General features: G+C 37.4%; 1 protein-coding gene across 11 annotated transcripts in view; it reads left to right on the top strand.

Moving 5' to 3' along the window:
• Window positions 1-16,003, top strand: part of NEK1 (NIMA related kinase 1) — a 215,923-nt gene that overhangs the window by 163,388 nt on the left and 36,532 nt on the right. For all 11 annotated transcript variants that reach the window (XM_073892483.1, XM_073892490.1, XM_073892491.1 and 8 more), the window contains 2 exons: window positions 7,883-8,059; window positions 11,326-11,446. In XM_073892483.1, coding sequence (XP_073748584.1) covers window positions 7,883-8,059; window positions 11,326-11,446 — 298 coding nt within the window. The remainder of the gene's footprint in view (window positions 1-7,882; window positions 8,060-11,325; window positions 11,447-16,003) is intronic.

Genomic DNA, 16,003 nt, shown 5'->3' with positions numbered 1-16,003 from the left:
CCCTCTTTAATACTCATCACCAGGCTAACCCATCCTCCTACCCCACTCCCCTCTAGAACCCTCAGTTTGTTTGTCAGAGTCCATAGTCTCTCATGGTTCATCTCCCCCTCCGATTTCACCCCCTTCATTCTTCCCTTCTTGCTGTCTTCTTCTTCTTCTTTTTTTTTTTTTTTAACATATGATGTATTATTTGTTTCAGAGGTATAGGTTTGTGATTCATCAGTCTTACACAATTCACAGTGTTCACCATAGCACATACCCTCCCCAATGTCTATCACCCAGCCACCCCACCCCTCCCACCCACCACCCCTCCAGCAACCCTCAGTTTGTTTCCTGAGATTAAGAATTCCTCATATCAGTGAGATCATATGATACATGTCTTTCTCTGATTGACTTATTTCGCTCATCATAATACCCTCCAGTTCCATCCACGTCGTCGCAAATGGCAAGATTTCGGTTTTTTGATGGCTGCATAATAGTCCATTGTATGTATGTGTGTGTGTGTGTGTATATATATATATATATATATATACACACACACACCACATCTTCTTTATCCATTCATCTGTTGATGGACATCTTGGCTCTTTCCATAGTTTGGCTATTGTGGATATTGCTGCTCTACACATTGGGGTGCACGTACCCCTTCGGATCACTACATTTGTATCTTTGGGGTAAATACCCAGTAGTGCAATTGCTGGGTCATAGGGTAGCTCTATTTTCAACTTTCTGAGGAACCTCCATACTGTTTTCCAGAGTAGCTGCACCAGCTTGCATTCCCACCAACAGTGTAGGAGGGTTCCCCTTTCTCTACAAATGCCTTTTATTTCTTTGTGTTGTCTGATTGCTGAGGCTAGGACTTCTAGTACTATCTTGAACAATAGTGGTGAGAGTGGGCAGCCCTGTCGTGTCCTTACCTTAAGGGAAAAGCTCTCAGTTTTTCCCCACTGAGAATGATATTTACTGTGGGCTTTTCATATATGGCTTTTATGATACCAAGGTATGTTCCCTCTATCCCTACACTTTGGAGAGTTTTAATCAAGAAAGGATGCTGTATTTTATCAAATGCTTTTTCTGCATCAATTGAGAGGATCATATGGTTCTTGTCTTTTATTGTGATCTGTCACATTGATTGATTTGTGAGTGTTACATCCCAGAAATAAATCTCAGTTGGTTGTTGTGAATAATCCTCTTAATGTACCGTTGGATCCTATTCTGTAGTATTTTGGTGAGAATTTTTTCATCCATATTCATCAGAGATATTGGTCTGTAATTCTCCTTTTTAGTCGGGTCTTTGGTTTTGGGATCAAGGTGATGCTGGCCTCATAGAGTTTGGAAGTTTTCCTTCCATTTCTATTTTTTGTAACAGCTCCAGAAGAATAGGTATTAATTCTTTTTTTTTTCTTTTTTCAAATGCATAGGCATTAATTCTTTAAATATTTGGTAGAATTCCCCTGGGAACCCATCGGCTCTGGACTCTTGTTTGTTGGGAGATTTTTTTTTTTTTTAAAGATTTTATTTATTTATGTGACAGAGAGAGAGGGAACACAAGCAGGGGGAGTGGGAGAGGGAGAAGCAGGCTTCCTGCTGAGCAGGGAGCCCGATGCGGGGCTCTATCCCAGGACCCTGAGATCATGACCTGAGCCGAAGGCAGACACTCAACGACTGAGCCACCCAGGCGCCCCGGGAGATTTTTTATTACTGGTTTGATTTCCTTGCTGGTTATCAATCGGTCTGTTTAGGTTTTCTACTTTTTTCTGTTTCAGTTTTGGTAGTTTATACATTTCTAGGAATGCATCCTTTTCTTCCAGATTGCCTAATTTGTGGGCATATAGTTGCTCATAATTTGTTCTTATAATTGTTGGTATTTCTTCAGTGTTGGTTGTGATCTCTCCTTTTTCATTCATGATTTTTTTTTTGGGTCCTTTTTCTTTTCTTTTTGACTAGTCTTGCCAGGGGTTTATCAATCTTATTCTTTCAAAGAACCAGCTCCTACTTTCATTGATCTGTCTACTGTTCTTTTGGTTTCTATTTCATTGGTTTCTGCTCTAATTATTCTCTTCTCCTGCTGGGTTTAGGCTTTATTTGCTGTTCTTTCTCCAGTTCCTTTTGTTGTAAGGTTAGATTGTGTATTTGAGACCTTTCTTGTTTCTTGAGAAGGGCTTGTATTGCTATATACTTCCCTTTTCGGACCACCTTTGCTGCATCCCAGAGGTTTTGAACAGTTGTGTTTTCATTTTCATTTATTTCCATGAATTTTTCAAATTTCTTTAATTTCCTGGTTGACCCATTCATTCTTTACAAGGACTGTCTTTAACCTCCATGTATTTGAGTTCTTTCCAAATTTCCTCTTGTGATTGAGTTGAAGTTTCAAAGCATTGTAGTCTAAAAATATGCAGGGAATGATCCCAGCCTTTTGGTAACAGAGACCTGTTTTGCGACCCAGTATGTGATCTGTTCTGGAGAATGTTTCATGTGCACTCGAGAAGAATGTGTATTCTTTTGCTTTAGAGTGGAATGCTTTGAATATATCTGTGAAGTCCATCTGGTCCAGTGTGTCATTCAAAGCCCTTGTTTCCTTGTTGATCTTCTGCTTAGAAAATCTCGCTATTGCAGTAAGGGGGGGGTGTTAAAATCCTCTACTATTATCGTATTATTTTTAATGTGTTTCTTTAATTTAGTTATTAATTCACTTATATAATTGGCTGCTTCAGTGTTAGGGGCATAAATATTTACAACTTTTAGAACTTCTTGTTGGACAGACCCTTTGTTTATGGTATAGTGTCCTTCCTCATCTCTTATAACAGTCTTTGCTTTAAAATCTAATTTGTCTGATATAAGGATTTCTTTTGCTGCCCATTAGCAATATAAATGGTTTTCCACCCCCTCAGTTTCAGTCTGGAGGTGTCTTTGGGTCTAAAATGAGTCTCTTGCAGACAGCATATTGATGGTCTTGCGTTTTTATCCAATCTGATACCATGTGTCTTTTGATTGGAGTGTTTAGCCCATTTACATTCAGAGTAACTATTGAAAGATATAAATTTAGTGCCATTGTAATACCTATAAAGTCACTTTCTGTATATTATCTCGGTTCCTTTCTGGTCTGTGTTACTTTTGGGCTCTCTCTTCGCTTAAAGGATCCCCTTTAATAATTCTTGCAGGGCTGGTTTAGTGATCACAAATTTTTTTGTTTCTGTTTGTTCTGAAAGCTTTTCATCTCCGTATTTTGAATGACAGCCTTTGTGAATAAAGTATTCTTGACTGCATAATTTTCTTATGTAGCACTCTGAATGTATCATGCCAGTCTTTTCTGCCCTGCCAGATCCCTGTGGATAGGTCTGCTGCCAGTAATGTTTCTACCCTTGTAGATTACAGACCTCTCGTCCAAGCTGCTTTCAGGATTTTCTCTTTGTTTCTGAGCTTTGCAAGCTTCACTATTATAAGTCGAGGTGTTGACCTATTTTTATTGATTTTTGAGGGGGGTTCTCCGTGCCTCCTGGACTTGAATGCTTGTTTCCTTCCCCAGATTAGGGAAGTTCTCCACTATAATTTGCTCCATTATACCTTCTGCCCCTCTCTCTCTTTCCTCTTCTTCTGGGATTCTAATTATTCCAATATTGTTTTGCTTTATGGTATCACTTATCTCTCGAATTTTCCCCCTAGTGATCCAGTAGTTGTTTATCTCTCTTTTTCTCAGCTTCTTTATTATTTGTCATTTGGTCTTCTATATCACTACTTTTCTCTTCTGCCTTATTTATCCTAGCAGTTAGAGCCTCCATTCTTGATTGCATCTCATTAATAGCCTTTTTGATTTCGATCTGATTAGAAGGGAATTCCATAGTATCGTCTATGGTTTTTTCAAGCCCAGCCAATATCTTTATAATCATTATTCTGAACTTTGGTTCTGACATCTTACTTATACCCATACTGATTAGGTCCCTGGCAATCAATGCTGCCTCTTGTTCTCTTTTTTGAGGTGAGTTTTTCCATCTTGTCATTCTGTCCAGAGAAGAATGATGATTGAGAAAACCAAATACTAAAATGGCAACAAGGACCCCAGAGAAATATACACCAAACAAATCAGAAGAGACTTGTAACCAAAAAGAGAGAGAGAGAGAATATAATCAGACAGGTGAACAGAACAGAGTAATACAGTGGATCCTGTGTGTATTTTGGTATGTTTGCTAGAAAACTAAGTCCCAAAATTATAAAGAAAGAGAAACTTACATATGCACAAAAATAAAATTAAATACAGTAAAAGGATAGAATGTAACTGTAAAATGAAAATTAAAAGACAAAAAGGAGGAAAGAATATAAACAGCTGGCCAGAACAGAGCAATACACTATATCTTGGGTATGTTTTGGTCTGTTTTTAGAAGAGACTGCTTCCCAAAATTGTAAAGAAAGAAAAACTTTATATATATATGCGAAAATAAAATTAAGTATAATGAAAGGATAGAATGTAACTGTAAAAATGACAATTTTTTAAAAAAGACTTAAAAAATGAGTTGGTAAAATAAGAAATTGGTTGAAAAGGAAAAAGAAAAAAAATTAAAATTGAAAGACTTATGAGAAGGAATCATGAGAAAAATACCGAGATTTCCATATACTTTTTTCCCCTAGCACTGGAGTACTGCAGTTCTGAGTGATCAGTAAACTTGGTCTTGGTGGGATTTTCTTGCTGATCTGGGGGAGGGGCCTGTTGTGCTGATATTCTGGTGTCTTTGCCCTGGACAGAATTGCACCACTCTTGCTAGGGGGCCAGGCTAAGTAAGCTGCACTGGATTGCTCTATGTGGCTTTTGTTCAGTGAAGGCTCTCCACCCCGCCTTTAGAGGATGAGAATGAAAATGGTGGCCTCCTGATCTCCAGCCCTGGGGCCAAAAGCTATGCCCTTGACTCCTCAGTGTGCCCTCAGGGAAAAGCAGTCCGTTACTCCTGTCTCCCTGGTTTCCATCTGCATTCCATGCTCACCCAGCTTGTGACCATGCATTTCTTTCTCTTTTTAAAATTCTTTTTAAAAGATTTTATTTATTTTTCAGAGAGAGAGAGCAAGCACAAGCAGGGGGTGTGGCAGGCAGAGGGAAAAGCAGGCTCCCTACTGAGCAAGGAGCCCAATGTGGGACTTGATCCCAGGACCCTGGGATCATGACCTGAGCCAAAGGCAGATGCTTAACAGACTGAGCCACCCGGGCACCCCATGACTGAACATTTCTATCTCCGGCATAGGACCCTACTTTGAGTCTCCAAGCCCAACAGACTCCTGCAGCGTGCAGCCATGCTGCTCCTTCCAGTGGAAGGAGTGGGGTCTCACCACAATTCTGTGGCTTCCTGGGCCCCTGCATTTCGTGGTTTATAGCAACCCCAAGCTGAAAACTCACTCTGGGGCTCGCTGATTGCAGCCGGCTTTCTTGCTCCGATACCTGGGAACTCTGCCACACTCAGGCACCCCCAGTCTTTCTGTGACCCTAGGGGTCCTGAGGTCACACTGTCCCACCTAGGATTCTGGCTGCTTCGGCACCTGAGCACCTTTCAGTCAGGATGTCCCTCACCAGAGCAGACTTCTGAAAGTTCCAATTTTGAGCTGTGCTGCTAAATCACTTTATGGTGGCAGCCAGCTTACGGAGGCTCCCTACCCCCATTATTTATCTTCCCATATATCGCCTCATATTCACTTTTCTGCACCTCCTACCTTGCAAAAAGTGGTTGCTTTTCTATTTGTAGAGTTGCAGCTATTCTTTTCTTAGATCTCTGGTTGAGTTCACAGGTGTTCAGAATGCTCTGATAGCTATCTAGCTGAATTCCTGGGACCAGACAAAACTAAGGTCTCTTACTTCTCTGCCATCTTGGAAAACTGGTAAATTGATTCTTACATAATGCTGTATTTTTGTATTTATAATGTATGACATATTCTTCCTATTTCCCTTTCTAAATTGTTATTTCTAGTTAAAATAAATAAATATTATTTCTTTCTATGTGTCTGTGTAAAATTTTATATGCAGACACCTCCCTGAAGTATTTTTTTAAATATATTGTTTTTTCCCTTGAGATCTTAGATCTTCCGGATGTCAGGGTTATATCATCAATGATAAGAACTAGTGTTTTTTTGCCCAGTATTTATTCTGATTATTTCTTTTTCTTCTTACTTCATTCATTAGACACTCTAAAGCAATCTTTAATAATGATGCTAACTGGCATCCTTGTTCCTGATTTTAATAGACATGATTTTATAGCAGAACAGTAGACTGAATGAGCAAAAACACAGATGTGACCTCTGTCACAATTTGTTGATGAGGCTTAGTGTAGGGAAGATACTCAAAATATGAGCAACACTATACTTCTGTTCTTGATTGACTAGGAAGAAGTAAGAGGTAATATAACTCAAAAATACTTGTACGCAACTTGTTTTCCTAAGGAAGTTAACTGAACTAGGTGCAGTTCCTAGTATCCTATTGTTATGATAGGATTGCAAGCACCAGAAAGCGCCCACTTCGCTTTAGTGATAATGATTTGAAATTGAGACCAATAAAGAAGACTCTTTTTTTACCCAACCATTTCAGCCACATGTGTGCAGACATAATTCACAGAAAATTAAATTAAAAGGAGTTGGGATTTCTCCATGTGGGTAGAGTTAGTTAAAGATGTATGTGAGAAAGTGATTATTATGATTTTTTTAAGATTTTACTTATTTGTCAGAGAGAGATAGAGCACAAGCAGGGGGAGTGGCAGGCAGAGGGAGAGGGAGAAGCCGACTCCCCGCTGAGCAAGGAACCTCATGCTGGACTCAATCCCAGGACGCTGAGATCATGACCTGAGCTGAAGGCAGGTGATTCACCAACTGAGCCACCCAGGCATCCCGAAAAAGTGGTTTTTATTGATGGACTTTAGATGGATTTTAATGAGGATGACGGTGGAGAGAAAACATGGTAGGATCAGGGCATTATAGGTACTGGTGGGGTAACATTTTTTAAAGGTGGGATAGTAGAGGGAGATAAGTGGAAAAATAGGATGTTAGAAATTAGAAGGTAGGATATTTAGCATTGAAAATTTTGAGGAGCTCTAGTAAATGGCAAGCTCTCTAAGATATAACCATTGGAGGGACTGAGGTAGGGTGAAGACAAAAATCACTGGAGAGGAATTGAGAGGCCCAGAGATTGGAAGGATTATTAATGGAGATCTGGCAATCAATTAAATTAGTTAAGACAGAATTAATATTGGGGAAATCTCCTGACTGGGAGTTAGAAAGAAATGTCTTCAAGGAATGAATGGGAGTGACCTTGGTGTCTTACAGATAACTGCAATAAGTTGTTCTGAGGTAAATCCATTCTATCCTGGCATCAGTTAAAAGTATGGGGAGTTTAAGGGGCACCTGGGTGGCTCAGTTGGTTGAGCATCCAGCTCTTAATTTCAACTCAGGTCATAATCTCAGGGTTATGGGATTGGGCTCTGTGCTCAGCAGAGAATCTGCTGGAGATTCTCTCTCTCCCTTTCCCTCTGCCCCTTCCCCCTTCTAAAATAAATAAATCTTTTTTAAAAAAGGTATGGGGAGTTTCTGAGCAATTAGAAGTAACTAGCACTTACCAGAAACAAAAACAGTTAATGATTTAAAATACAACATTGTTATGTGTGTTAGTTTCAACAAAAGGGAAAAGAAAGTAAACCATATGTTAATCATCCTAAATATCATTATGTATAATTAAAATGATATTTAGCTGTCATATACCTTAATCATTTATCAACTTTTACTACCTAACAGAGCTTACTCAGTAATTACCTGTTGTAAGAATGCAGTTTTTGAATTTTGCTATAAATGCTGTTATAGGTAAAATTCAAGTTATTTTTGAGACTGTAGCATGATCTTTCTTTTTTTGTTGTTGTTTCAGAGACTTCTCCTGAAAGGGAGAATTACAAACCTTTAATTCCTGGAGAAGAAAAAGTAAAATATATTTCACTTGAAATGAATCCATCAGCTACTGTTGATTCTTCTGTTGAAATGAACAGTCCAGAGTTTAGTGAGGCATCTCCACAGACATCATTGAAGCCAGAAGGAAATGTGGATGGTATTTAAATAGCTCAAAATGAGCTCTCTTTAACTTGATAATACTTTAATTTCTTCTATATAAACAGATCATCAAAACATGTGTATATGTTTGGGTGATTCATCTCTAATTAGGTTCTTTGTTTTCTCTCTTTAATAACTGGTCTGGATTTTTTTAATGCCGCATAATAAATCACCCCAAAACTTAGTGTTAAAACAACAACACTTTTATTATATCTCATGATTTTGCGTGTCAGGAATTAAGTCAAAGCTTGACTAATGTAATTTTTATAATTCATGTGCTTTTTGTCTCTGGGATCGCTTGATGGTATTCAGCTGGCAACCTGGTCTGATGGGTTCAAGATGGCTTCACTGGTGTCTTTTCAGATGCAGCTTGAAGGCTGTGTGATGCTGGTCCCCTCTCCCTCTTCATGTAGTCTCCACACCTTTCCATAACTCTTTCCAGCAAGGTAGTCTGACTTCTTATATGGTGGCCAGGGCTCACAGATCCTAGGCAAAAGCTACTTATACTTTTAAAAGCTAGTCTCAACTGGCACAGTATCACTTCTGCCATATTTCCTTGGTCAAAGCAGTCACAAACCAGCATAGATTCAAAGGACATAAAACAGCCCACCTTTCCAAGTTAAGGGTTTTTTGCAGCCCTTGGTAATCTGCCATGGTCTGCCACTGAATAAAAAATTATTTACATCTTTCTCCCACGTGTAAAATGCACTTACCCCTTCTTAAAGCCTCATCTTGTTTGAGAGAGCCACGCATGAGCAGGGGACAGGGCAGAGGAAGAGAGAAAGAGAGAATCCCAAGCCGGCTTCACACTTAGCACGGAGCCAGACACGGGGCTAGATCTCACGACCCTGAGGTCATGACCTGAGTCAAAATCAAGAGTCCGATGCTTAACTGACTGAGCCACCGGTGCCCCAGAGCCTCATCTTCTTATTAAAAGGGCTGAAAGTAAAGCTGTTATCCAAGTCAGGCCTATGTAGAGGTGAATTTTCTTGGGTACAGTTCTTTGAGTACAGTTACTCTCAGTCTCAAGACCTATAAGTGAAAAAGATAAGTTCCTTGCCTTCTAAATATCTAACATACAGTAGTGAAACAGGAATAGAGACTCCTTTTCAAAAACAAAGAAAATAGGGGACATACATCAATCACTGGTCCATACAAATTCTGCAGCGCCAGTCAGGTGTTGCATTGTCAGCTTGCTTCCTTTGCACCAAAGTTAGTGCCCTCAAGGGCTTTTCTAAAATACATCTTTCTTTCCTATGCAATCCAAGCTGTTGGTGTTTCTTCAGGTTGAATTTTCTTAATTTTGTGGGCTTTGTATGAATGTTATTCACAATCACTACACCAACCACTCTTCTTTTTTCTTTATTCCTTCCTTCCTTTTTTCCTTCCCCCTCCCTTGACTTCATCTTTGACTAGTAAAATCTGCCTTGAATTTAGTGTTTGTTTTGAGGCCATGTTTTCCCTTAAAAAACTCTTATTGCCTGGAAGGAATTAACTTGGGCTTTCTCTTCTAAATTGTCCTCATAAACTAAACAGCTCTTTCTTCAATTAATCAGTCCAACTTTATCAGAGGCTACTAAAGAAGCTAGCTGGAATTTTTAACATTCTGCTTAGGTAGCAACTTAGCTAGATCATTGAATCTCTTAGGTATGTTTTCTGTCATCACTGTTATTCCAGGCACCGTATTTTCTGCCACCATAGAACAAGAATCTCCTTTTCTCTAGCCTCCAGAAACTTTTTTCACTGGCCAGTCTCTCATCAACAGTCTCCTTGAAGCACTTTTAACTTCTGTCCACTGCCAAGTCCCAAAACCAGTGCATGTTTTAAGCTTTTGTTATGTCAGCCCCCTATTTTCAGATAGGAAATTCTATTTCTGCTATCTATTGCTGCAAAACAAATTATTCCCAAAACTTAGTGGCTTAAAATAACTTGTTTTATCTCACGTTTTAGTGGGTTAGGAATTGGGAAAGTTCTCCTCCATGTGGCATCAATACCACTCAGTGGTATTCACCTGTCAGCTGGGCTTATCTGGAAGGGGCAAGATGATGTCATTCCATGCATGGTGTCTCAGCCGGGCCTGTTAAGCTGGTTCCCTCTCCTTTTTCAGTCTCAGGAACTTGCCCTGTGGTCTTTCCATAATAAACTTTCATGGTGGTTTAGGCTTCCAGATTCTAGTGTAGAAGCTGCCAATTTTCTTGAAGACTAGAGCTGGAACTGGCATAAACTTGAACTATACTCAGTTAAGATAATCACAATGCCAGCCCAAATTCAAGGGGAGGGGAAGTACAGGCCCCCTCTACATGAGAGAAATGTCAGAGACCTTGCTGTATGTGTGACCATCGTTAATTCACCATGATAACTTAAATAGTCTTACTTATTAGAATGATAGTTAGTAGGTATGCCTTTTCTTTTAAAAAAAAACAGAAGCCTGTTAGGCATATAGTAGAGACTATACAGCCTAGTAAGAGTCAGCAAACATTTCCTACAAAGAACCATATAGTAAGTATTTTAGACTTTGAGGGCAATGCAGTAAAAAATCTAGTCTGTAGAATAAGTCATGTTGGTATGGCTTAAGGTGCTAAGGAACAATTATTCACTAAAAAATAACTAAAAGATTTTTTCCCCGAGTGCTTGCCTTGTACAGGTAAATAAAACAAAAAAAAATTTTGAATAACGGATAAAAAATTTAAGGACTGGTACAGTATCAGTTCTCTTTCTAAATAGGACAAGCTAATTGAAAACTTTAAAAAATACAGAATGAAAGATTACCTAGATTCCAGGAAAAAAGAGGGAATGATGGTGGCTTAAACAAGAGCATTGTGGGGCGCCTGGGTGTTGCAGTTGGTTAAGTGTCTGACTCTTGGTTATGGCTCAGGTCATGATCTGGGGGACTTGAGATCAGGCCCTGCTCAGTGGGAAGTCTGCTTAAGACTCTCTCTCCCTCTGCCCCTCCCCCCATGCTTACACACGCACGTGCATTCTCTCTCTCAAATAAATAAATATTAAAAAACACTGATAATCTGAATTGAAGAGGAAAAAGAGAAGTCAGCAAATGAAGACAGAAACTTTTCTCATTAGTATTTACTTTCAGAAAATAACCAGAGAGTTAACAAGATTAAAGATCTACAGATAAAATATTTAATTTTTTGTTATAATTAGTATGTTAGCCTAAAACTAGGTAATGATAATTTATAGAATATTTGTTCAAATATCTATAGCTGGATTTTGCTTTAAGACATGTCTATTGTTGTTTTTGATTTTCAGAAGCTGATGGCTTAGAAACAGAAGTTCTGCAAGAGCCAGATGGAGCAAACAAAGATGGTAGCTTGCCACGCACGATTATTGATGTATGGATTAGTGAGATAAAAGAAACAAAGGGAACTGAGTATGTTACCTCTTTTTCCTTACATTTCAAAGCCTGGGTCCCTTTTTGTAATACTTTTTAAAAAAATACTATAATAACCTAATACTGCCCTATATCCTATTATTATAATACCTTATAAAATAATTTAATTTTTGGAAAGATATTACATTCATGTGATTCAGAAATCAAGTATATAAAGATAGAGAGTAAAATGTCTCTTTCCCAACTCTGTCCCCATCCAGCAGATTCCCATTTTCTCCTCCTTCCAGATATTTTTAATCTATCCAAAGCAAAAATGTCTCCCTCCCTTTTAAATAAAGTTATTAGTATAATGTATATGGTATTTTTACCTTTTTATTTTTATTGAGTAACCTAGGAATTTTTTCATATTAATCCATAGAAAGCTTCATTTTTTTTTTCTCTTATTTTATGGCTACTTAGTATTCCACTAAATGGATATACCACAACTCAGCAGGTCTTCTACATTAATTGATATTCTACATTAATTGATATTTCAAATGATGTTGCAATGAATAACAACCTTTTATATAAGGTCATTTTGCATGTATATACGTATATCTATATGATAGATACATAGAAGTACACTTCCTATGTCATTTGCATTCTTATAAATTACATTTGTAATTCAGTTACTGTTCTTCCCAGGGTTTGTACTAATTTACATTCTCAGAAAGAATGTATGAAACTTCTTATTTCCCCCAGCTTTGCCAAACTTATTATCAAACTTTTTTATTTTTGCCAATCTGATAGGTTAAAAAATAGTATCTTAGTTTGGGTTCTTAGTTTATCCATCTCTTATTATTGGTAAAGTGAGCACATTTTTTCAAGTGTTTAAGTTTCATGTGTACTTTTTCTGTGAGTTCTCTGTATTATATCTTTGACCCATTTTAAAAATGTGGTTGTTAGTCTTTTATAAATTAGTAAGAACTCTTTAAATATTAGAGATATTTGCCATGGTTATGATTATGGGAGTTGCAACCATTTTTTCCTTGTCGGCCATTTATGTTTTATTTTTTTGCCATGCAGAAGGTTTTGTTTTTTTTTTTTTAAAGATTTTTAAAATTTTTTTTTAGAGATTTTATTTATTCATTTGAGACACAGAGATAGAGAGAGAGAAAGCATGAGCAGGGAGAAAGGCAGAGGGAGAGGGAGAAGCAGGCTCCTCTCTGAGCCAGGAGCCCGATGTAGGGCTCGATCCCAGGACCCTGGGATCGTGACCTGAGCCGAAGACAGACACTTAACCATCTGAGCCACCCAGGCGCCCCTAAAGATTTTTTTTATTTATTTATTTGACAGAGAGAGACACAGCGAGAGAGGGAACATAAGCAGGGGGAGTGGGAGAGGGAGAAGCAGGCTTCCTGCAGAGCAGGGAGCCCGATGCAGGGCTCGATCCTGGGATCCTGGGATTATGAACTGAGCCGAAGGCAGACGCTTAATGACTGAGCCACCCAGGCGCCCCCAGAAGTTTTTTTTAATTGTCATGTTTACCTGAATTTTAATAATCATTCAGAGATACTTTGTTCTTTCTAAGATTCTCAAAGAATTTTTCATTTTTTTTTTCTAGTACTTTCCCAACATGGGCACTTTTTACATTTAAATCTTTAATCTATTTGGAATTTATCCTGGGGTATGGGTTTAGTTTTTCTTCAGATAGCTACCCAGTTGTCCAGTTGTATTTATTAAAAAGTTCATCTTTCCTGCGTAGATTAAAAATGCCACTTTTAATATATACTAAATTTTCTTAATTTCATTGTCCTTTTTTGGTTTTCTTGGCTATTCTTGCTTGTGTCAAATTTCTTTTGAATTTAGAATTACTAAATTTTGCCTACCTTCCCCGGAAAAAAATCAATTGGTATTTTATTGGGATATTAAATTCATAGATTAACATAGGGAAAATCAACCTGTTGTGTTCCTCCTGTCCAAGAAGAACATGATTGGCCTTTCTTTTGAGTAAGTTTTGAGTATTTTTATAGTTTCCTTCATCTAGGCTTTACACTTTTATTGGTAAGCTTATTCCTAGTTACATTCTTTTCTTTTGTTTTTGTTATTCTTTGGTCCCTATTCTTCTATGAGATCTTGTAACTAGAAGGTTGTGTGTATGAAAGCTTAGATTTCTTTATATTGGTTTTGTACCCCACTATCTTATTGATATCTACTGTTGTTCATGATAGATTTTCAGTTTGATCTTTTACTTTTTTCAGATATACAATCATCATATGAAAACAGTGATGATTTTATGTCTTTCCAATTTTTTTAACACTAGTTTTTTTTTTTTTCTATAATCACCTTGGTTAGTATCTTTTATACGATGTCAAATATTGGAAATGGGGGTACCTCTGTGTTGTTCATGACTTTAGTGAAGATGCTTCTGTTATTAACCATCATTAGGCATGACTGTTTATATAAATGTTTTCCTTTAATTAGTACAGTTAATTTCTGAACAATACAGTTTTAAGCTGCATGGCTCATTCTATACACAGATTTTTTTTTTCCCAATAAATATATTGGAAAATTTTTTGGAGATTTGTGGCAGTTTAAAAAAACTTGCAGGTGAACTGTGTAGCTTGGAACACTGAAAAAAATAAAAAGTTAAGTATTTTAAGAATACAGCATATAATACATATAACATGCAAAATATGTTTATCAACTGTGTATGTTATCATTAAGGCTGTGGTCCACAGTAGTCTATTAGTAGTTAAGTTTTGGGGAAGTCAAAATTTATGTGCACATTTTTGACTGCATAGGGGATTCAGCCAGCACCCCATCCCTCCACATTGTTCAAGGGTCAGCTGTATGATCAATTATATTAATGGATTACTTAACGTAAACCATCCTGCATACCTTAAGTACATTCTTCTTGGTCATGACATATTATTTTAAGGTACTTATGTATTTTAGGATTTTTGTATTAATACTTGCAAGAGTCATCTGCAGTTCCTTTTGGTTACGGGAAATTATTGTTGGATTTTGTTATTCTTGTTATGGTTCATTTATAAAAAGTAATTGGCAGTTTCTTCCATTGCCATCGTCTTTAACAGGGACAGTCAATCTTTTTCTGTAAAAGCTAAATAATATTTCAGCCTTGGGTAGACTATTTGGTCTGTGATGTAGCTACTCAACTCTGCCTAAGTAGTGCAAAAGCAGCCATGGATGATACATAAATAAGTGTTACTGTTTCAATACAACTTTATAAAAACAGGAAGAGGCCTGCACTTCGACATGGGCACAAAAAAACATACGCAGAAGTGCTTATTATTAAAAAAAAGAATGCTTATCATAGCAAATAATTTGAAATAGTCTCATAAGGAAATGGCTAAAAATGCTGTTTCTCTATACTACACAGCGTATCTAGCACTTAAACACAACTTGAAAATAAAAGTTCCATTTCTAAAGCCGTTCAGCAAAACAATATCAGATTTATTAAAGAGCTAAATGTCAACAAATGGAAAGGAGACAGCCTAATAATTAATATCCAGAATTCATAAAGAACTTGACAAATTAAGAAGAAGACCAAAGTCCAAGAGAAAAATGGGGAAAGAATATGAATATAACTGTTTGCAAGGGAAACCACATATATACTTTATGGATTATAGAGTCAATACAATGAGAAAAAAGACATCAAATTCCTAAGTTCTTTGACTAACTTTACTCATTGGAGAACTATGAATGTATGAATGTCAGATACTTGTTCTTCCTCAAAGAAGAGGAATAAATAAAAGGTGGGCCAAGAGTCCAGATGTTTTGCCAGGTAAAGTTTCTTCACAAAATAACATGAAGCCAGGAGGAATGCAAGTAATAGCATCAAATATTGGTGAGAGATTGGGAACTAGGGGCATTGATATATTGCAAGCACACGTAAGACTTGGGAGAGCCAATTTGGAAATCCATTTGCCAATTTTGTTAGTTTAAAATGTGCATATTGAGGGCATTTGGGTGGCTCATTTAAGCGGTTAAGTGTCTGCCTTCTACTCAGGTAATGATCCCAGGGTCCGGGGATTGAGCCCCGCATAGGGCTCCCTGCTGAGGAGCTTCTCCTCTCCCTCTTCCCCTGCTTCTCCCTCTCTTGCTCCCCCTGCTTGTGCTCGCTCTCTCTCTCTGTCAAATAAATAAAATCTTTTTAAAAAAAATTATAATGTGCATGTCCTGTAATAATGCATTTTTACTTTTTGGTATCTACTCTAAGATGACTCATACATGGGCACAAAGAGGCATATGCAAGAATGTTTATTGTAGGAGAATCATAGCAAATAATTTGAAAGACTCTAATCATTAATAAGGAAGTTACTAAAAATAAAGAACTTTCTGTATACTGCATTATGGATAGTATATAGCACTCTAAAGAATAAAATGTAGCTTCATGTATCAATATGGAAATATGCCCCAATTATCAAATGATTAATAAAATGAATAAAAAGGCATTTCCATATATTAAAATAATGCTATTTATTTCTCTGTAAAATTCAAGGGAAATATGGTAAGATGTATACCAAACTGATGACAGTAAGGGCAACTGAGCTTTGAGTTTACTATGGGGAATTCTTAAAGGAACATTACATT

This window comes from Callorhinus ursinus, unplaced genomic scaffold, assembly GCF_003265705.2.
Source record: "Callorhinus ursinus isolate GAN/ISIS: 27379988/994484 unplaced genomic scaffold, GSC_fseal_2.0 scaffold4, whole genome shotgun sequence".
In the NCBI taxonomy this organism is placed as follows: Eukaryota; Metazoa; Chordata; class Mammalia; order Carnivora; family Otariidae; genus Callorhinus; species Callorhinus ursinus.
This window is presented reverse-complemented; position numbering and strand designations above follow the sequence as displayed.